The sequence below is a fragment of the Leuciscus leuciscus genome (genome assembly GCF_965113295.1).
Source record: "Leuciscus leuciscus genome assembly, chromosome: 10".
Lineage (NCBI taxonomy): Eukaryota > Metazoa > Chordata > Actinopteri > Cypriniformes > Leuciscidae > Leuciscus > Leuciscus leuciscus.
Window position 1 is genome coordinate 38081571 of NC_138734.1, and position 23638 is coordinate 38105208.

The following is a 23638-nucleotide window of genomic DNA, read 5'->3' on the forward strand; positions in this document are numbered from 1 at the left end:
ATCTTCATTAGACACAGAACTATCCCTTTAAGTTTATTACTTTATGTTAAAACTGAATAATCCAAATCAATGGAAATGTATATATGTAATTGAAATACATAAATTGTAAATGTATGCCTATACAGTAAATTTATTTAGTGTTCATTTGAGTGAATCAGTTTGTTAGAACATGTACTGTATATCATCAGAAATCTCATTGGTTCTTGCTGAAGCTCAAACGTGCAGCGTAACACGAGAATGAACCAAATTGGCAAAAACCAAACAGCAAACATGTTTGAGATTCCGTTTACCATAACTGATGTGTGAGTTGATCAATGTTTATATGAATAAAAGCCTAAATTCAGCCTGTTCATCATATAGTGATCGTGTCTCTTCAGAAAATTTGGACTGCTCAATTTATATGGATTCGTTTACAATCTCTTTATGAACTTTTTGAAGCGTCAAAGTGGTAGTTGTGAATCTGTCAACGGAGGGACAGAAAGCTCTCAGATTTCATCAAAAAGATCTTCATTTGAGTTCCAAAGATGAAGGAAAGTCATATGGGTTTGGAACGACACGAGGGTGAGTAAGTAATCACCGAATTTTCATTTTTGGGTGAACTATCCCTTTAAAGGTAGAGTTTAGCCTCCCCCTGCAAACACTATTTTAAACATCACTGTTCTGCGGTGCAGAACCCCAGACACTTATCACAGCGGAACGGGGGATGCGGCACATGGAAATGGGTTTAGATAGAAAATTAAGTTCAAAGGTCACGCGGCCCGGTCTGAAGGGTAACAGCAGATGAAATGTGGCTATTTGTTTTAAGCCAAGACTGATTTCATCTGGCCGGGAAAAGGTCAATGTGACATGAAAAAGGGATTCGTTTTCATTGGTGCTAGCGCGGCTGCTTTGCTCTCTAGGCGCCTGTGTTTACTTGCGTATTTACACTTGGGCTTACTAACCATGTCATTATTCACTCGACAACAGCTTCTTCTTGAGGCTGCAAGCTACGGCCATCTGCTTCACGGGTAAACATGTTTGTACTTTTGTACAATGGCTCAAGCTCTTTGATCTTAATGCAAATCGCTGTCTGATGTACTTTTATTATTTCCTCTGTTTCGGTGTTTTCTTTCAGTTGATGGAAAGAAAATGATATTCACGCACCCATTTCCAATAGCCTTCAAACCTGTGATTTTCAGGTATTATTATTAGCAAACATTATTTAAAATGAAAATGGCATGGGATGTTCAACGTAGGTTTAGTTTACCCAAGGAAATATATATGGCTTATGCCCTTAGCTGCACAACCACAAAGGGGAAAATAAATAAAGGCAAGACAGGATCTCACACCGCCGTCTCGCCTTTAGGGGACCGAGTGTGGAGAGGACACTGGGGTCAGAGCAGTTTGATTTGTATCTGGGGTCCTGTGGGATGGAGGAATACACCAGACTGATGCAAGCGAGGTGCCTCATAGCAACCCCACTGCACCCGAGCAATAAGCCAGGATGCTGCTAGATGAATGAGGCCCATGTTCGGCCATCACTTGCTGTAGGGTTTAGGTGCAATGGAAGCCTTTGAACATGGGCAGAGCAGATGCTGTTCGAAATCAATAACTGAGTTTCAAGAGTTAGCGCACTCTAATAGCATTACATTTACATACATAAACTGAAAATCTCAAAATATCTTCTTTTGTGTTCCGTACAAGACAAAGTCATACAGGTTTGGAACAACATTTGGGTGAGTAAATGAAAATCATTTTTGGGTAAATGATCCCTTTTCTTCCCTATTATGATGTATATACGAGTGTAACGGCTTCTCAAACAAGGCAAAATGTAAGACGGGACTTGATTGTGTCCATTAGGACTTGATTGAATTGAGAAGAGACAATATGTGTTGTCACTAAATGTATTTAATGTCAGTTGGCAGTATACTATAAATTCAATACTTTTTTGAATGGTTAGTTCACCCAAAAATGGAAATTATGTCATAATTTACGTCTTCAGAACACAAATGAAGATATTTTTAATAAACTCTGAGCCAGTTCTGTACTCTCCATTGACAGCTACGCAACTACCACTTTGATGCTTCAAAAAGTTCATTAAGAGATCATAAAACTAATCCATATGAATTCAGCGGATTAGTCAACATTTTCTGAAGAGAGACAATCACTTTATATGATGAACATATTCAATTTAGACTTTTATTCACATATAAACATTGATCAGTGAACAAACAGAAGCTCAACCGAACCTGCTTTACGTGCGAGAACAAACCTCATTGGTTCCTTCAGAAGCTCAAACGCGCTGCGTAACACGAGAATGAGCCTCATTGGTTCCTTCAGATGCTCAAACGCGCTGCACAACACGAGAATGAGCCTCACTGGTTCTTGCAGAAGCTCAAACGTGCTGCTTAACACGAGAATGAGCCTCATTGGTTCCTTCAGATGCTCAAACGCGCTGCGTAACACGAGAATGAACCTCACTGGTTCTTGCAGAAGCTCAAACGTGCTGCTTAACACGAGAATGAGCCTCACTGGTTCTTGCAGAAGCACAAACGTGCTGCGTAACACGAGAATGAACCTCATTGGTTCTTGCAGAAGCTCAAACGTGCTGCGTAACACGAGAATGAACCTCACTGGTTCTTGCAGAAGCTCAAACGTGCTGCTTAACACGAGAATGAGCCTCATTGGTTCCTTCAGATGCTCAAACGCGCTGCGTAACACGAGAATGAACCTCACTGGTTCTTGCAGAAGCACAAACGCGCTGCGTAACACGAGAATGAGCCTCACTGGTTCCTTCAGATGCTCAAACGCGCTCCGTAACACGAGAATGAGCCTCACTGGTTCTTGCAGAAGCTCAAACGTGCTGCGTAACACGAGAATGAACCTCATTGGTTCCTTCAGATGCTCAAACGCGCTGCGTAACACGAGAATGAACCTCACTGGTTCTTGCAGAAGCACAAATGTGCTGCGTAACACGAGAATGAACCTCACTGGCTCTTGCAGAAGCTCAAACGTGCTGCATAACACGAGAATGAGCCTCATTGGTTCCTTCAGAAGCTCAAACGTGCTGCGTAACACGAGAATGAGCCTCATTGGTTCCTTCAGAAGCTCAAACGTGCTGCGTAACACGAGAATGAGCCTCATTGGTTCCTTCAGAAGCTCAAACGCGCTGCGTAACACGAGAATGAGCCTCACTGGTTCTTGCAGAAGCTCAAACGTGCTGCGTAACACGAGAATGAACCTCACTGGCTCTTGCTGAAGCTCAAACGTGCTGCGTAACACGAGAATGAGCCTCATTGGTTCCTTCAGAAGCTCAAACGCGCTGCGTAACACGAGAATGAACCTCACTGGTTCTTGCAGAAGCTCAAACGTGCTGCGTTTTAGATTTTCTAGAGTCTCTCAGATTTTATACAAAATATATTCACTTGTGTTCCGAAGATGAACGAAAGTCTTACAGGTTTGGAACGACATGAGGGTGAGTAATTAATGACAGAATTAAAATTTTTGGGTGAACTAACCCTTCAAGTCTTGACCAAATTACATTGAAAATAAGAGGTATTTTAATTTAGCCAATTAATGAATGTGGGAGAGGTGGCGGGGGCAGGGGTGTGTACAGGAGCACAGGCAACAGCAAAACTAGGCCAGGTTGGCAGAAGAGTGATTTGGCGCATTAGACTCCTGGTGGGATGTCTTCTCTGAAATATGCAACCACACACCCTACCTTTTTGTGGATCAGGCATACAGCAGGTACAGTAATCAAAGGCAGTTTAGTCTCAGACCATCCCCCAACACACGCTTGTTACCCCACCCGATACGTGCCTATAACCCGATGACGATAAATTTATTGGACACCTGTGTTGTGAAACAAGAGGAGTAATTAACAGCACAGACGGGGAAACGTGCAATCACCTTGCAGGGCTTGGGCATCTGAGTATGTGGTCTCTTTCATTTTAATTAAAAGAACACCATGAGAACACTACTGAAAAAGGTACAAAGAAAGGTCAGTGTCTTAGCAAATTATATGCTTTACACGGGTCGTCCCACTGAGTTCTGAGCTCACTGATTCATCGTGCCCCTCCCACATCCAATGATCTTAATGAGTCAGTGTAGAAATGAATAAAGTGCTCTCACTGTTATCAAATGCCATTCAGGACAAACTATTAAAGCATTCAGGTCCTGTAAGATTTTTGGTTTCCCAGTATCTTTACATATGATTTAAGTTGTTAACATGCAGCTTTACCAGTCAGAACAACTTACTCATGCACAACTGTTGGAAAAGACAGCACAAAAAAAAACAAAAAAACAGGCAGAACCACAAATATGTACAGTACAAATATATGTAATTTCAGTTATTATATGTGATATAATATATATATCAATATCCAACTTTTTTTTTTCTTGACTGCTCAGAACAAACCAGTGACTCAAAATCACATAAAGTACAAGCAGGAGACAACACAAAATGTTAAGAATCAAATAAGTTCAGTATTAATAGTCTTATTATTATCATTGTTGCAAACAATTGTGCTGATTAAGTTATGTTTCTTGAGCACCAAAGCAGCATAACATAATTATTTCTGATCATGTGACACTGAAGACTGAAGTAATGATGCTAAAAAAAAATAAAAAACTTATATTAAAATAAAACAGTTTAACATATTAACCTAAATTGTATAAATTATATATACAATGCATATTGTTCACTAAGATCACGCTGCAAATTTATGCTAAAAGGGGTTTTGGCAGTTCAGTAGTGTTTATAGGATCTCACCCTCATATTATCTCACCTTCTCTGTGAACAAGGTCATTACAATCCCAATATAATGGCACAAGGTAATCAGAGAACGCTGATGAAGAAAGCAACAGTAATGATATTTTATGTTTCTCTTTGCTTGCGTGTTAGAGTCATTAGCTTCATGTTGACATCATTCCATCAGGACCTATTGAAAGCTGGTTGGAAAATCAATAGGAATAAGATTAGCTGGTTGGGGTGGGGTTATGAGGTTAGTGGGCAATATGCAAGGTTCACAGAGCAACACCTGTGCTTTTTTTGGACTTCAAAACACAAAGACAGAGATGGTGTGTTGTAAACACAGTTGAGGGCTGGTTGTACATGCCGGATTACATCACTGAGGCAAACAGACCTTAACCATGACCACTAACTATTAGGTTTTAGGCTGTGGTGTAGACACACTCAATGACCCTTACAGCCCCATTAAAGAGGAACTAACATTTTTGCCCTGAATACGAATAAAATAGTGCAGATTTTTTTTTCACAGAGTCCATTCATTTAATTTTTATCTACAGTAAATGACAGATCTATAACAATCTGTTGTTTAACAGAGACTCATTTAAGGGACCATATAAAATCCAATCATTTATAATCTTTATTACTAAATAAAGAGGCCTATTCAAACATTCACTTCAAACATAAATAAAATTCACATAAACTCATGCAAAAAACAAAACAAAAAAAAACCTGACTTCTGGAGTATTTCTCTCTCTCCCACACACACACACAGGGTTTCCATGTTTTATGGGGACTTTCCATAATGATTTTTATACTGTACAAACTGTATATATTATATACCCTAAACCTACCAATCACATAAAACTTTCTGCAGTTTTACATTTAGTAATCATTTAGTATGTTTGGTAAGCTGTTTTCCTCATGGAGACGAAAATTTTTCCCACAAGATCCCCCAAAAAGTCTGGTATTACCATCCTTGTTGGGACATTTGGGGTCCCCACAATGTAGGGAATACATGAACCACACACACACACACACACACACACACGATAAAGTAATTGATTTGAGGGAGGTCTGCTTATTTCCCATCTCTTGAAGTGCCACTTGAATTTTCTGTTGGGCATAACTACATTAGGGGTCAGAGGAGGGATGGGTAATGGTGATCTCCTCATCACTTCATTCTGTAGCCAAGAGTCTTTTCATTAAGTGTTTCTGGTAGTTAGCAGTGACTTTAAAGCTGCAAAATGGAATTACTTCATCCTTCGTTCTTTTAAGCAGAGCAAATGGACAATTTTAATGTGATGAAATAAAAAGAAAAGATCCTAATGGTAATAAGAAATCCTGGGATACGGAGATTTGACCAATTTAACCGCCAATTTAGATCGACATTAACAAAGCCAGCACGGGGGCGACCCAAACTGACCTTTGAAATGTGTCTAGCACAATCAATGGCGACAAAGAGTAGCACTGAATTTAGCACTGCTATCCATTTTGTAGTGCCAACCAAAGATTTCTAAAGAATACAGAGGGACAGTCTGCCTATTTTTGCAGCTTTATGTCAAGTCAAATCAAATCCCAATTACTTGTGTAGTGCTTTATACAATACAGATTGTTTCAAAGCAGTTTCACAATAATAAAAAAGAAAATAACAGTGTTGTTGCCAAGTTCTTAATTATGAAACAAATACAATTTCAGTTTTAAAGCAGCTCTAATAGTGTCAGTGTCTTTAATCAGCTCGATTTAGTTCAATGTTGATTCAATTTAGTTCAAAAACAGTGTGAATGTTGAAAATTAAATAGTTATGAAGCAAACTCAGTTCAACCATAAAGCAGCTCTACAGAAGACAAGTGTCATTATTCAGCTCAAGTCAAATTATGAAACAATCTTAATTGAGCTATAAGAAGGTCTAGAGGAGGCAAGTGTTGTAGATGTTATTAAATCAGTGTTGATTCAATTCAGTTCAATAACAGTGTCGATACTGCAGAGCTCATAAAACTAATTGTTTCATTATCATGCCATTATCCAGCGCAATTTACTTTGTTTTGTTCTCATCCAATAGTGTCACTTCAGTCAAATTGATATTACAACTAAATATTAAAGAGCCCATATTATGCCCTTTTACAAAGATTTGATTTTGTTTTTGGGGTCTACTAGAATAGGTTTGTATGCTTGAATGTTCAATTGGCCATTCTTCCAAAAAGTGTGATGGGCTCTGATTGGTCGGCTGGACCAGTGCGTTGTGATTGGTCAGCCATTTTGAGCAAGTTTCGGGAAAAGTCACGCCCCTTACCATTAACGTGAATTTCAGCTTCCTGGAGTTTATAGACAATATGAGATGTAAATATCGACTGTTACACAGGATGATCAGATATTTCTTTTCAGTTTATTATTAACTTGTGTTTACTTTAATCAAAAAGTGTGTTTGGCCAGCTACAGAGAAACTGGTAGCCAGGCAACAGACAAATGACCAATCCTGAGAGGCGACGTCACTACACACATTCTTCCAGCATGGTTCTGTGGCCGAGAACGGTTTGTAACCGTGCTGTGTTGAACCAAGCTCAAGTGGAAATACAACAGGAACCACTCCTTGCTGTTCTTACAACTGTTTGGCCCGATGGTGGAAAATAAGCTTTTGTGCTTTGTAACTTTGCATACATTTTTCAAGCTCAAACAGCAACATCATACACTAAGGAAATGTCCTCTTTTAAACCCAAACTGAGCCATCCAAAGGCAACAGTGGCAAGGAACAAAAACTTCATCAGATGAGAATAGTGGAGAAAACTACAATAAATTTGGCCTGTTTATGCATTTTCTCTCTTTTTTTGTCATTTGAAGCAACTCAATGAACAGCCAAACAGGAAGCGATGGTGGACCTACCTATGTTTGTGTGTAACTGGCCATATTGTCTCAGGAGTTAATTGGTTTCTTAGAGTCCAGGTAGTTACTAAATGTTTTGGCAGCATTAGAACCTCAGCACTTTTCCATTAATGGCGCGTGAAATGAAATGTTTGATACTGCAAATAAAATCAGTGATATTCAAGGATGTTATGGTAGGTAATGCGTTGAAACAGCCATTTAATGGGTCCTGGAAGATTGGGGTAGTGTCAGCTGGAACCGCCAGGCCCTCTCCTGACATTGCTAGTTGCCTCTTCATTCTCTTAACGACTGTCTGCTCTGATTACACAGCCATCCACAAGCTTAAAAACTACAGAGACATGCTCTATTAGTAGTCCAATTAGAGTCATTAGCATATTCAGCCTTCATTCTGCCCCGGTGATTGTGTGACACTATGCAAGGAGCTGTGAGAAATCCAAGCCGCTGTAATGACCAGCTTAAAAGATTCATCCCTTCGGCTCCACTGGCCAAGTTGATCAACTTCGGCAAAGCATACCGTTTCATTTATTTTCCCTAAACTCGCTGTTATTATATTTAAAAGCATCTCTGATATTCCTCCAAGTGACCTTGGTTTGGGAAATTAAGATATTTTTGGAACAACAGCTGCCTCCTGATTGGCCTCCACCTGTGAATCATAGTGTGCTAGATCACATTTTCTCGATATGTGTGTGTGTATGCGTATATATAGTAACGTTCAATTGTCTCTCGTACAATGACGCCCACAACTGTTACATAACCCATAACACATCAACCAACTGTCTTGTTATTTTGCATCCAAAGTGTGCATCTAGTAATTGTCCATTTTCCTCATGTGTGAAACTTTATTTCACATTAGCCAGTGACAGTTTTGACATTGATAAATTACATTGATGGTGCCAGGCTGTGTGTGTGTGGGGGGATGACTGACAGGTTTTAATGAGAGCAGCAGTGTGACAGTGTCAGGTGCTGATGGAAATGAGGCCTAGTTTTACCTTTGCAAAGGTTATGTCCTTTTTTCTTAACAACGCAGGTAACTGTTGATGATAAGAGCTCACCTGACAATCATGTCTGCTTAATTGATTTTTTCCTTTTTTTGAACGACTTCAAATTTACACATCACATATTTCGCTTTCAACAGTCATATCTCCCTCTGCAGTGAGAGTGAGGAAGAGGGGCCACATTGTGTGAATAAAAGTCCTTTTTTCTTCACCTTTTTTATCTTTTCACATCGCACAATGTGTTAACAAGGAGATGAAGACATACAGTCAGCTCTAAGTAACACTAGAGTGTCACCATTGCAACACTAAAAAGCTAAGACAGTAATATATGGCTTCTTTTCCTCCTTTTTACAGTGATCTGGTTGTGACAAGGCATGACAATTACCCCGCTCTCAAGCGATAATCTAATTATATCAAACATAGCCACTCAATCAAATTATTGTGCTCTGTGGCTACATAACGCAGAAACATTAATGCAATTTGTGGGAGCTGGGATGACTAAAGCAGTATGTATTAACAAAACGTAATGGGACTCCCATAGGTAAATGAATATGCTAACAAGCGGCGAGGTTGCTGCTAAATCTAATATCTTTGAGCTATTCAATTCCAAACCATTCCTTGTAAAGCAATTGAATATGATAGCTGATGCATCTATCAATTATCAGTGAGAAAAATAGATAAGCAATATGAGAAAGGCCTGTGAAAATATAGATAAATCGTCACAGATCTACAGTAGAACGATATATACATACATTCATTCACCTATATAAATATATATAAAATTTTCTTATTAAAATGATTTTATGACTTTTAATGTATAATTTTATTATAAATTGATCATATAATAAGTAAAAAAAATATGACAGAACACAATGCTAAAGCTGAGTACTGTATATAGCATAATATATCATTTTAAATAATTTTTTATAATTTTTTTAATGTATATTTACTGTTTATGTGTAAATTTAATTATATGTATAATTAAAAATATACGTTATACAAATATTGTTTATAATAAATACATACATAAATAAATAAATAAACAAACTAAAAAAAACAGCCTTCAAACAGTTTGTTATCTGAAATATGTTTTCAATTATGGTTTTTGTTCCCACAGTCCACTAAAAGGAAGCTTACACATTCAAGTAATATATGAATTTTCCCATTTGGCCATTTTAGATGATTTAATAGTAAAAATAGTGCTCAGTACATGACTTAGTTATTGATACAAATGCATCCCCAAGGATAAATATATCTCCTATAAAATCCGCAGTAATTGTGTGCATATTCTCAGGGTTAAAATATGTTTTTAAGCGAACATATATTTTACCAAATCACACTCTTTTTGGAGAGGTTTGAACTGTTGAACCTGCAACATAAACGCTGGCGCAAATTATTATAAAGTACTAATATCAAAGAATAGCCTGGTGGGCCAAGGTTATCCTTCCATATTGCAACCATGGATCATAGTGAAGATGTCTTCCAGTGTGGCTTGATGGCCTGATGAGGGCTTAGAATAATAGAATATGTCAACCGGGTTGAAGTATACAATGCTTTGAAATTGAATGTCTGGACATGTCCCGCACCCTCACACGTTTCATCGTCTGATATGCAATATCAAAAGCATTGCATTTTCCTTGACTTGGTGTAAAAAAGAAAATGCTGGCTTTGCAGAAACTTTCTTCCTAAATTGATCATAGATGTCAATTCACAGAAGTCAACCTCATAGAAAACCTCAAGGGCAAGACCTATAGCTGTGATGTATTTCCATTCTATCTCTTGTTCATGTGCGAGCTGCATCATTGCAGGTACTCATTCTGTTCTGTAGTGTGATTTATGGAAGCAAAGGGAAAAAACTCCATGGCTCCATGGCTTTAAATGGATAGTTCACCCAAAAATAAAAATTCTGTCAATATTTATTCACTCACTTGTTCCAAATCTGTACGACTTTATTTTTCATTTTTTAATAATTTACCTTTTTCTTGTGTAATTACAATGAATGGGGAATTTAGCACAATAAAAGTGATCCTTATAAGTCATCTGCTATAAGTCTTCAGAAGCCATACAGACTGAAATTTAAAGTCATTATTCACTGATAATCTTCCAATCCAGCGATCTGTCAACAGCTAATCCGATCACTAAGGTTGAACTCGAGAGCCGAAAGATCCAACTTAAAAGAAAAGATTCATTTATGAATGGACATGACAACTTCCCTTAGAAAGATTTTAGGGAATAAAGCCTTAAATCAATGAGTTCCTCACACAAAAGCTATCTAATGACTCCAGAAGACTTGCAAAATAGTCGCATAGACCTTGGAAAAAGCATGCCATTAAACACACATTTAAATAATCCGTCTTTATGTTGTTTCTACATTTATTTGGAGCTTCAATGTGCCATTTTTACAATTATTTTTTTCTGTCATTAATCACGATTAATCAATTTTCAACAAAAAGTTTCAAAATGAGATAAGGCCCTTGAACCATAAAGGTACTATAATTGTAATTCAACCAATTTGTTTTTAATCTTAGTGGTATAACATACTCTATACTGCTATTCCACTTACTGTATGTCATGAGTTACAAATAGCATACCAGTGGTGATTTGAAAAGCCCTGTCATTTAACCATAGTAAATCTCAGAGCGATAGCCCTCCATGCTATTTCCCTCCCATCTTATGACTATATAAAGCCCTCATATTAAAGGCACCACAAGGTCTAACATTAATTTGGTTTATGTTTGACAAGAAAAAGCTCTCCTTCCTACGAGGGCACACTCTGAGACCTTTTCAATTCCCTGGATTTGTCAGTCATTTATGATTGAGCTGCTTACTGATTTGACAGAATAAAAGAATGTCTATATTTTGATTGTTTACCCCTCTCTATAAAATGGTGTGGGAAACATTAAATAAGGCACGAACATGATCTGCCATACATCATTCCCACTTTATGGTAATGATATTTTTGGAATATGTTTTTTTTAGGTATTTCCCAATAGTTTAATAATAGATTATACTTATGTATTATTTATAGGTGACCTTCCGGATAAAAAAAAAAAAAGAATTTCTTTTAAAATACCAGTTATAAACAGCCTCTCGTAAAAATGCATTTATACACATGCTTATAGGAGAGAATTTCACCAGCTCGATTGTCTAATGCCTGATGATCTAGCAGGCTTTGTTCTCAGACTACGTATATAGTATTCATATATATATAATACTTTTTTTTCCTTTTCTTTTTTTTTTACATCACCACAGTGAAAAGACAATCCATACAGACAGCGGAATATAGTGTATGATCATTTGAGGCATTTGTGTATTCTTGTTTGTGTGTACTGTGCTTACATGTATTTGCCCCCTGTATTTCTGTAAGATTGAAGCAGGAATTGTTCTACCCTGAAAAGATTACATGTCTCCCACTTGTATTAGCTAGTAAACATGCAGGCGGTGATGCCGCGATGAGTCTGTTCTTTGTGATAAATATTCACTTGCTGATGACTGGCTCCGATAACCGATGTGTCTCCTGAGGTTATCTGCTGGGCTGTCACATTAGGATATTTTTATCACTATTTATCTTTTATCAGTTTGGATAGTGGCTACCTATAGAAATCACAGAAAGAACAGGATTTTTCCCCCCCTGGAGTTAAGCTGTAGCGGAGGGAATCCATGCGACTTGACATAACCTTTGAGTATCTCAGTGAAATGATTACGCATTGCATTTCCCCAAGCCACGTATTGGATAAATGTTAATAGTGAATTTTGAGACCAGAGTAAATATAGTAATGAAAGCTCTCCATCAAAGCATGTCTGCTATTGTTTTGTTGTATTAAGGAAATGTCAATGGCACCCACATAAAAAACCCTTAATAATGTCAATATTCATCTACACATAGTCCTTTATTTGCTATTTGCTGCAACCAGGTCACAACATTTTCATTTTGCGGGAGGTTAAATGAAAATTACCCACAACCAGTCTAGGAATCTGTCTTGTATGGAAAGATCTGTCTCCATGGATTATCCGTAATGGAAAATAAGTGGATGAAGAACACATTCAGATATCAAAAAAAGTCTTTGTCATCACCCACACATGGGTTATACAATAAAGCCCTAATTAATGAAACACTCTAGTTGAATTTAAAGCGTCTCATCCAGCGGGTTTGCGGGCAACATTGCAGATTTATTCTCTCTTCCATCCCTCTTTGGCAATTAGGCCTGTGAAGGTGGGACCCCCTTTGAAAGAGGCTTTTAGATTAATCATATTATCTGTTGCTTCTGAAACACGAAGCCTTCTTGACCTCCCCTTCCATAAGAATCCATTATCTTAAACTATCACCGTAATCCTGGCTTTAGGAGGGGGAGCGAGGGAAGCTAGAATCAAGCCTAATAGATAGCAAATAAGATTAATCTATGATCTAAGTGCCGATTACACTTGGACCTGCCCTTGAACACTCAGGTGTAACCTTGAGATCTGCATCCATTGCGGGCCAGCAATCGGATTGAGAGTCCCCGAAGGGCCGCACGAAGGGGGAGAGGGCCTTTGGCAGGACCTTACCCCAGAGAGATCAAAGGCCAAGCAGCTTAACCCTCACAAAACCTAAAGGTGTTAAACATCTTCAACTAATGGCAAAACACAGTTCCATTCGAGATAAGTTCACCTCCCCCCTATGTTTCTTCTCTTATTATAGAAATGAGCATAATCACTATTGTGAATGGCATTTCACATATATACAATATTTTGACAGCTTATGATTGTACAGTATAGGTACAGGAAGGTATTGGCCATACAGACAACCCAAGATCAGCTTACACAAGAGAGCTATCAAATCATATGTACGAATTTACAGCCTTCTTGTGTGAGCAGATCACAACATGAAAGAAGATATCAGATCAGAGCCGCAGTGCATTCAAGTATAATATAATATAATATAATATAATATAATATAATATAATATAATATAATATAATATAATATAATATAATATAATATAATATAATATAATATAATATAATATAATATAATATAATCAGTGCTGGGTAGATTACTTACTGAATATAAATTGTAGTTAGTAACTTAATTTGACAACTTTTTGATTATTTTTTACCTAAATCATGTATCTATTGCATGCTTCTGCCACAAAATATATATACATATATATATTTTAAATAGTCATTGCGACGTTTTATCTCACAATTCTGAGATTATTTCTAAACTCGGAATTTGAGAAATAAAGTCTAAATAAAATGTCAAAGTTGTTTGAGAAAAAAAAAGAAAAAAGTTGAACATTTGTTATCAAAAATTTTTTGATTATGTCAGGGTTTTCCAAACTGGGGTTTGTGAAGAAACTCCAGGGGGTTCGTAAATTAATGAAAAGGTACTAATTCATTAAACCATACAAATGTACAATTTTAAAACAAAAACTAATCAAAATAAAACAAAATATTAAATATTACACAAATTATGCTGTGTGGACTCTGACTTATGCAATTCCACAAAACTGGATGACTTTCTGGATGATAAGCAAAATGCTGTTTTAAAAAGGAACATTTAAAAGATAAAAAGAGATGAATTTGTGAAAATCAATGAATTATGAATAATTGACTGCCGTATTGTGAATATTAAGTAATCATGTAATCAATAAAAATGTAACAGTAGTCTGATTATGAGTATTTAAAAAAATAATATAATCTAATTACAAATATTTCATTTGTGTAATCGGATTACGTCCAGATTACATATATTCAGTTACTACCCAGAAACGGAATGTAATGCAATGTAATGTAATAATGTTTTAATGGATTGATAACCCTAATTTACACTTTGCATATTTAGCGTGCTTTGAATCATATATCATATCATATCATATATCTCATATATGGATTAAAAGCCCTAATTTATACTTTACATAATTGGCTTACTTTGAATGATAAAGCTTGGCACCACCTTGGGTTCCAGTCTGACACTAAATAATTGTCCCGAAATTGTCTCTGTATTTAACATATGGAGATCGATAGTTAGTGGGTGTCTCTCATTCAAAGTTCAAATCTTCCTTTCCCTTGAATCCTTCAATGCACCCAGACCTTCGGATCGATGCTCTCTTCAGTTTGACTCTGAAGCTGACTATTTGATTAATCTGCTTGGGTAGTCGGCAAGGAGGGCCGCCACACCACGGCAGACAGTTTCATGCCATTAGGATGGCTGGAGTAATGAAATTTCATTTAATTTGTCAGGAAGACAGTGCTAATGTTAAAAAGCTTTTGGATAATAAAAAAGTCGGGAGAGATCTGAGGGAAAGCTTTAAGTAATTACTCCGAGTGTCTCGGGTCCAGGCGTTAGAATATTTACATTACTGTCATGGAGGTCTTAAGAGTAATTAAATTAGTGTGCCGGTTAAGTTCTTTATTTCACAGGTTTTCTCCCCTCTCTTGAATGTATATTAACTAAACTCACTTTGACTAAAGGAGCTAACATACAGAGACAAAGGCTTTGTCTCCATGTGATAAATTTCATTGGCACAGAGTGCTACTTAAATGGAGGAGCCGTTCTTTGCGCTTTCCAATGTGCAAATGAATGACATAGCAGCTAGCTGTTAAATCAACCATTTTAAGCCATAAAATCCAATCCTAAATATGTATTTTTCCTAAATACACTACTTGAAGCTATTTGGCATTTATTAAACACATGCAGCGTGCCCTACTCTTTTCTAAGCATAAATGTATGGCAAATTAGTGCGCAGTAAAATATTTATCCAATTTTATTCCATTTTCAAAAAGGATTTAATAGGAAAAGTATCAATTACGTTCTGCCTGTGACAAATACAGCGAGAACATATGGCCACATCTAGAGTTTACACCTCATTTTAGGAGCTCTTGGGCTGTTAAAGAGGTCTTGGGAACAAAATAACGATAAATCGGAGGATTGGTGCATAAAACCTGACATCTCTATCAGGGTATATCAGCATCCTTCCCCACTCTATACTGGCCTCTCAAAGATAGATGAGTGAAATGGCCTGGAAATGTATCTGACCGCTGGCTTACTCTAATGAATAACCTCCACTTTAGGTCTTGCAATGTAAGCAGAAAGTCCACCTCACAAGCGCTCTGTGGCCCTGTCATGAATCTAACCCGACAGCCGACATAATATCAGGGCGACAACACTTGTATGACTTCCATTTTCTTTGCTTTCTATTGATTTTCACTTAATAACTGGGGGGAAATACTAAACGTCTGTGCTGAGTACCTAATAAATCCTGTCTGAGCTTTTTTATTGAGGAGAATTTAATAAAAGCAGCAGGCAAGGCATGGGGATTTGTCTCTGGCTTGAGAGGACAAAAAAGGAACAGGGGAAAGATTGGAGAGGAGTGGTTAAAGGAACGAGGTGTAGAAACCGTGAGACCACATCCTCATTAACTCACTTTGTATCACTGAGAGATCTTAAGTGCTGTAAAGCACAATTTGCCAAAGGTCAAACGACCTCTCTCTTGGCACGTGTTTGATATTATCTTGGGAAGCTACACATGCTGTTCACAACAAACAGAGCATGTTAAGCTAACCTTGTCATCAAACTGGGTAAGGTTATAATATAGGAGTGGTTTCTTATACAGCTTAAAAGGACCATTTCGTGGCTAGATGCATTAGATTGATGATATCCTAGTGATGATTCCAATGTGAAACCACAAATATACTTTGGAACTACATACAAATGAAAAACAAATGTGAATATATTCTTCTGCAATGCCGTTAATGACGAGTTTTCAGTCTACAATCCCAGAATAAAATATCCTGCCCTTGGGTATTATAGGATCTAACATATATATTTTGTATCTCTCTGACTGATTTGTCAACCATCAAACCATTTAATTTAATTCACTTAGGGACAGTGGAAAGAAAATGGACAATATCTGCTCTGAACAGATCACAATTAGAAACCAGTATAAAAGGTCTTCATTATGGAATACTTCACCCCTAGGTGTTCCCAAGCTTGACTGGGCACTACATGTATTTAAAAGAAAAGAAAAGAAAAATCTCTTTATGGATTTATAAACCAGGTATTATACATGGCTAATTGGATGCCCTATGGCAAAAGGTTATGACATTTAATACAAATGTCCTAGTTTAGGCTGTATAAAAAAAAAAAAATTATAAAAAAATGATAGAGAGAGGGAAAAAGCAGTATATACTGAATACTACGCAAGTGCACATACACTGACTACCATTTTTAAAAAGTAGTATTAAAAGTAGTATTTAAAGTTCAAAACTGTTAATATGGAAAATGACACATCAGAAACACTATATTTGTTATGTGAGTGTTTGTATACATCAGATCTGAACTGCGTTTCCCAAAAGCATTGTGAGCCCAAGTTGATCGTAAAGACCATTGCCACCAATATTCTCTACGATCAACTTGGCTCATGATGCTTGTGGGTAATGCAGCCTAAGGCAGTTTGATTCATGATATTTGAATCACTCTCTGCTATGGTTAACAGGTGAAGGAATTCAAGTAAAAAAACAAACAGAGATACTGAAGTTACTGTGAAGTTCATGACTGTGAATTATTATTGTGGTGTATTAAACTCATATGCTAGAATATGTAATGTCACTATGTAAGCTAAGTTGGAGTGCTTTGAAAATATTAGCATGTGATAGTGTCATTATAAGCAGATCCTCGCGGGAACTAATTAAATTTTTTTTTTTTTTTTTTTTTAAATCAAAATTAGCTGTTCAAGGTTAAAATTCAAAACCAACGGATAGGTGATAATTACTATGAAAATAACTTAAAGGGTTAGTTCACCCGAAAATTCTGTCAGTAATTACTCACCCTCATGTTGTTCCAACCCATTAAGACTTTCGTTCATCTTCGGAACACAAATTCAGATATTTTTGAATAAATCTGAGAGCTGATCACTTCTCCATAAGCTTCTATGTTATTGAAACTTGCCAGCCCAGAAAGTTAGTAAAGACAATGTTTAAACAGTCCAAGTGACTACAGTGCAGCGCTTATGGGTTGTACGTCAGAACGTAGGCTCACTATTGGCCGACGCTGGTCATGTGTGTGATGCGTGTGATGCTGGCCAATAGTGAGCCTACGTTCTGAAGTACAACCCATAAGCGCTGCGCTGTTACACTACGTGAACTCACTCAGAGGCCCACACAGAAGAAAATGAATAGTTGAATAAAGTTGTTATTTTTGTTTGTTTTTTGCGCACAAAAAGTATTCTCGTCGCTTGATAAACGTATGGTTGAGCCACTGTAGTCACTTGGACTATTTTAAACATGGTCTTTACTAACTTTCTGGGCTGGAAAGTTTCAATAACATAGAAACCTATGGAGGAGTGAGACAGCTCTCAGATTTAATAAAAAATATCTGAATTTGTGTTCCGAAGATGAACGAAATCTTACAGGGGTGGAACAACATGAGGGTGAGTGATTACTGACAGAATTTTCATTTTTGGGTGAACTATCCCTTTAAGATGTTCCCGACTTGACAATATAAACCAGTGACAACCTACAAAACTGCATGACACAGCTAGCATTGACCTTATGGCCTTATAACGATGCAAATAGCAATAGAAAGGTGCTTGTTTCTCCACACGGCTGCCAAATACCGAAGGAAATACGTGTTTGAACAGAAATGTCACCTCTCATATTTCTTAGACTTCCCTCCCCTTTAACATTTCAGGCCTTTGTTTGTTTGGCTCTGGCTGAGCTGAGATCAATAGCAATAATTCAGCTCACAATTAGCAGCTCATCCGCTGTAATAGCACATCGCTGGTGCTAAGCAGAGAGACCTTTGGAAAAGATTTAAGCCCACTAAATAGAGGTTTCATGTTCTCTTTTTTCATTGCCTTCATTCTTTGTACCTGTTGGTATGCTGACCAACAGTATTACAATCTTAATGGTGTGAGACCGCATTTGGATCAATGTGCTCTCTATTTAGCCATAATTTGTTGGAGATTTCAGGATATGGTGGAGTCTAAGCATGTGTTCACACTTGTTCGGTTCTCTTGGTTATTTTGGTCCAGACCAAAAATGTTTTAATTAAAATAATATAATAAAAATAATAATAACTTTTATGATGACCGATCATACAAAACAATGCTGTGTGCTGGGCTAAATGTAGACTTGTTGTATGTGTGAATGTATGATGGTATTTTTACCAGCTGAGAACTCACAGACTGCTTATAAAATGTGTAAAGGAGTCAAAACAGCACCAGGAATTCCTCTGTTAGACACAAACGAACATCTGCTGCAAGACGACAGTACCTGACTGTCTTTTTTAGAGTCGCATCTTGTGACATCACGTCCTGTTTTTGGTTCATTTAGATGTCTTTGGTCTGTGTTGCATTCATATTTCAGTCAAACCGCACCAGAGATGGTTGGAAGAACACCGAGAGCCACCTTTTAAGGGGTCTTGGTCTACTTGTTTGGTGCGCACCAGAGTTCGTATGGCAGCGTTCACACTTATTCATGAGCCGCACTAACAAAGCAATCACACCAGAGTTTGTTTTAATCCAACCAAACCTGATTACTCTAGATTAATTTGGATATATGTTGTGTTCAAGTCCTCCTGGCAGGCCCGGGATGGGTAATCGGGAGAATCGGGAGAATTCCCGGTGGGCCGCTTCACTTTTGGGCCGGTCGAGGATTTTTATTTTTTTTCACATTTGTCACGTTAGTTACATTAGGCTACACACGTTCCGCATTCTGACACCGCAGCGCGCAGCCTCTGCATGGGTTGTACCATGTGAGGGAGTTCTCCCCTCCCCTCCTATAGAATTGGTTGGGTCCATAGCCCGTCTTATCCAAAACGTTTTCTCAGGTAGGCTACCACGGCACCGCCTACCGATAGCGGTGCCGGTAACGGTAAGCGTCAGGGAGGATGGATGGGAGGAAGAGGCCAGGAGGTATGGAAGCTTGTTTCCGCCACAGAATAAAACATTTTAAAAGATAATTGCGACTTTATCTCACAATTGCGAGTTTACATCTCGCAATTCTGACTTTATTTCTCAGAATTACGAGATATAAAGTCAGAATTGCGTGAAATTAAGTCGCAATTGCTTCTTATAAAAGTCTAAGTGAATTATTATTTAACCTTTACATTATTTGTTGAACCATGTAAGTAAGAGTAAGTAACCAATAGTAAGAGCTGAACTGTTGCTTCATTTATCCAATTTGGAAAAAGTGCTAATTTGGAATTCCACCATGGAAAAAGTGGGCCGGTCTTGGGCCTGAAACTCCCGGGCTGAAAAGTGGCCCCACTCCGGCCCTGCCTCCTGGGATGTTCATATTTACGAGGTGGGAAATCGTGTTCCACTTTCGTCGGAGTAAGATGGCGGTGTACCTTCTCTTAATTAACTGCACAAAAATACATAAAAAATTAAGAACACAGAATGTGCATCAGGTGTGCTTTGCTTTTTATGTTTTTAAATAATTTATGAAGCTTTTATTGTTACATACTATATTACAATGCAATCGTATTTTGTGCAGGCGATTAGTTCTTACCTTACCTGTAAGTATTGTGGTATTCCTCTTAGTTTCTCACTGACACTACCCAACTCGTAAAGTTCGGGACCAAAAGAAAATCCCAAGCTTCCCACTGGTATTCATGTTCGTATTTACGTTCATGTGCGTAAATCAACTTGTAAATACGACTTGAGCACACCAATATATATCAGGTACAGTACAATATACAGCAAATTTTCTCAAGGAAAAAAAATCTCTGAACTATTACTGTTAACCATACAGGGAGTCAGTTGATACTACATTGCAATAATATTTAAGGTTAACTTTTTTTATATTAATAATGTTAAAATACTAACTTTATAATTACATAATTATGTTTCTACTTTTATGGCTATCATAAAAACTTGACAGATTCAAATATTCATTAAATATTGTAGAATGGTGGTGCATAGCCTTTATTTAGCAATATTATCTTCTCTAGAGTTCATTATAGCTGACTTTATGGTGACTGAATGGCTTTACTGAGGTAATGTAACATTATACTGTACGTGGCATATTGTTCACAAGCACTTTTATTGACGTTTTTCATGGATGAAACAAGGATTGAGACATGATATGGATTTCGGTGAGTTGTACTGTGTTTTTCAACATAGCTTCTGATGTTCATATCCATATCAGCAGTAGCAAAGCACCAAGCTTATTGGAATGTATTTAATGAGAGGTGCGTTACAAAGTTCAGTTCATTCATTAACTGAAAACAGCATAGACTGAAAGAACGATTCTTGGGGTTTAAGAATCGATATCGGTTTACAAAAGTGAGAATAGATTAAAATCAAGAAATTGCACTCTTTTTTTTAACCCAGCTCTAACTATTGTTGTTACAAATTACATTATTACATGCATTTAAGAAACAATTTTTTAAATATAAGTTAATTTTAACATTAATAACTCTTTTCACTCAAGTCTACATTTATTTCCAGCTTTCAATAAAGCAAATACCAGATTTTCAATGTGGAATTTTGGACCTCACTGTTTATTTACAGGCAAATATATTGAGTAGCTCAAGGCCCGAAATGTTTTGACAACTTAATCACTTAAACACAATGATTATTCAGTCTAAAAAAGAAAATTCATCATTTAATGATCTTGAAGCTCTTATTAATATACTACTAACATATAAATACAAATAAAGATTCTTCTTAACAGCTAGTAAATTAAACACTTGAAAACAGCTTTGCATCAAAATATTTTGCTCTGCATTCCCATCAAATAACCAAATATTTTAATATATACAGTAACTGAAACAGTGTCTTCTAGTGAATGAGTCTAAAAAACAAAATACTTTATATCCTGTTTTATAAAGCACAGGAGGATTCCTTCGTGAAAACATGTACCAAAAGGTTTCATGAGACATTTTTAGCTGTTTGTTCCTCATTTATTAGATGCTAAATCATTCATCCTGAAGCCAGTTCAATATAACTGTATTTCACCTTCCTTGGCTTCAAGGAAAACACTGCGTGTCTTATTAAAAGCGTGTTGTCTGATTGGTTTCCAGCGGCACCACTGAATATGCTGAGATCATCAATCTTCAATGCAGGGCTGATTTGCATAAAATATACATTTATTCATTAGACAGATCAAGTCTCAGCCATAGAGGATGAACAGTACTTTGCATGTGGCACACTTACACTGAAATAAAACTAGTCTATAAATATTACATTTTGGGAGAGGAAATTAGAAATAGTCTATGGAGTAAAAATCCAATTCTTGGTTGGAATAATTTTTTTCCTGTAATAACATTTTTTGAACATCAAAACAAAGGTAGTTACAGTACATGCTCCTCCTTGTTATTATTACAGTACCGTTACTCTAAAAAAAAACAATTAGCTAGAAGTAAGTTGGCTATAAAGGCTATCCCTTCTTATGGTGGAGAAAGTAGAACACAGAACTGAACAAATATCAGAAATCAGCTAATCGAGTGACTTTAGGAAGAGTCTTTAAGTGGGACCACGTTGCATGTGTGTTTCATCATTCTATGGTCTCAAGGTGTATATACGAATTCTATGAAATCATAGCATCTTCCAGAGTAGAATCTTGCGGGTTTTACAGTTGAATATGGTTAAAAAATAACCTGTGTAACCTGTGTTAGTGGTTAAGAATTGCAACAGAATTTATTCACATCCTTTCTTGGAGGGCAAATTAAATATGCAAGGCTTGACCAAAGCCTGAACCTTGGCATCCCTCAGTTTATAGATCACTTTAAGCTTTCAGTGATCCTCTTAACCAAGTTAACGGCTCATCATTCTACCGCCTACGTGATGCAAACCGACGAAGGGATTGAATGCAAAAGCTGAGGGAAGAAACACCAGGGAAGATGCTTCCATAGATACTTATAGCTTTGAATAAAGATCTAATTGGCATCAGACAGTGTTAGGGGCAACATGTTACAAGTCAACTTACGTAATAAAATCACTTGTATCAAGTTAAATGCACAGTGACACTTTAGTTGTTACATTTTCACTATACTTTCCTTTTTTTTTCTACACAAGGATGCATAAATTAATCAAAAGTGACAGTAAAGTCTTTTACATCATTACAAACAAAAATCTATTTAAAATAAATACTGTTCGTTTGAAATTTGTATTCATCAAAGAATCCTAGGGAGAAAAGTATCACAGTTTCCACAAAGATATTAAGAAGCACAATTGTTTTTTTAACATTGATAATCATAAAAAAATTAAAAATGATTGAGCACCAAATTAGAATGATTTCTGAAATGATCACGTGACACTGGAGTCTGGATGCTGAAAGTTCAGCTTTGCATCACAGGAAGAAATTACACTTTCAAATAAATTAAATAGAAAACAGTTTTAAATTGTATTACACAATATTGCAGTTTTTACTGTATTTATCATCCATTTCAGCTCTAGCAAACTTCTTTTAAAAATAGTAAGTATGTAAACTATATGTATACTATTATATTTACTTTTCAAATAATTAATATGCACACATGTGTGAGCATGCGTATGTGTATAGAAGGTATCATGCTTATGCAGAGCACATTTTCTTCCAGATTTACATTTCGTTAGCCTCATAGCATAATTGCCAAGTCATTTTGTGTTTTTTTCTTGTTTTCCAAAAACATTGAAATATGACTCAGGCAATTATGCTATGAGGCTAACGATTGGAAAAACTTGAAACCATTGCTGATTAGTGAAAATAAATCCAAGCGTGTCAGTGGAATCCTGTTGTATTTGTTATTTGAGGCGGACAAAATAACAATAATTAAAATAATACACAATTGTTTGTGTTCCACTTATAAGTATATTTATAAATATACTTATAAGTATAGGGTAATTTCCATAATGCAATTTAATTAGTTACACTGTTTCAGTTAATCTAAATTAACCAGCTTAAACGGCTGCTTTAAAAAGCAGGAAAAGGCAAGAATGTCTATATAATCTGATTAATGGTAATAATATGCCTTCGGAATTACATAATGTTTGGCATACATCTGTAATATAGGCACTTTTCTATGTGCATGCAAAATTATAAAATCAAACTAGAAAGCTAAACATCATCGG

At 36.7% G+C, this 23638-nt stretch overlaps 1 protein-coding gene across 1 annotated transcript in view; it reads right to left on the reverse strand.

Moving 5' to 3' along the window:
- Positions 1-2454: 2454 nt before the first annotated feature.
- Positions 2455-23638, reverse strand: part of LOC309508066 (uncharacterized protein) — a 231270-nt gene continuing 210086 nt past the window's right edge. The window contains exon 2 of the mRNA XM_082182617.1: positions 2455-2638. Within this exon, the coding sequence (XP_082038743.1) occupies positions 2630-2638 (9 nt within the window). The 3' untranslated portion in view covers positions 2455-2629. The remainder of the gene's footprint in view (positions 2639-23638) is intronic.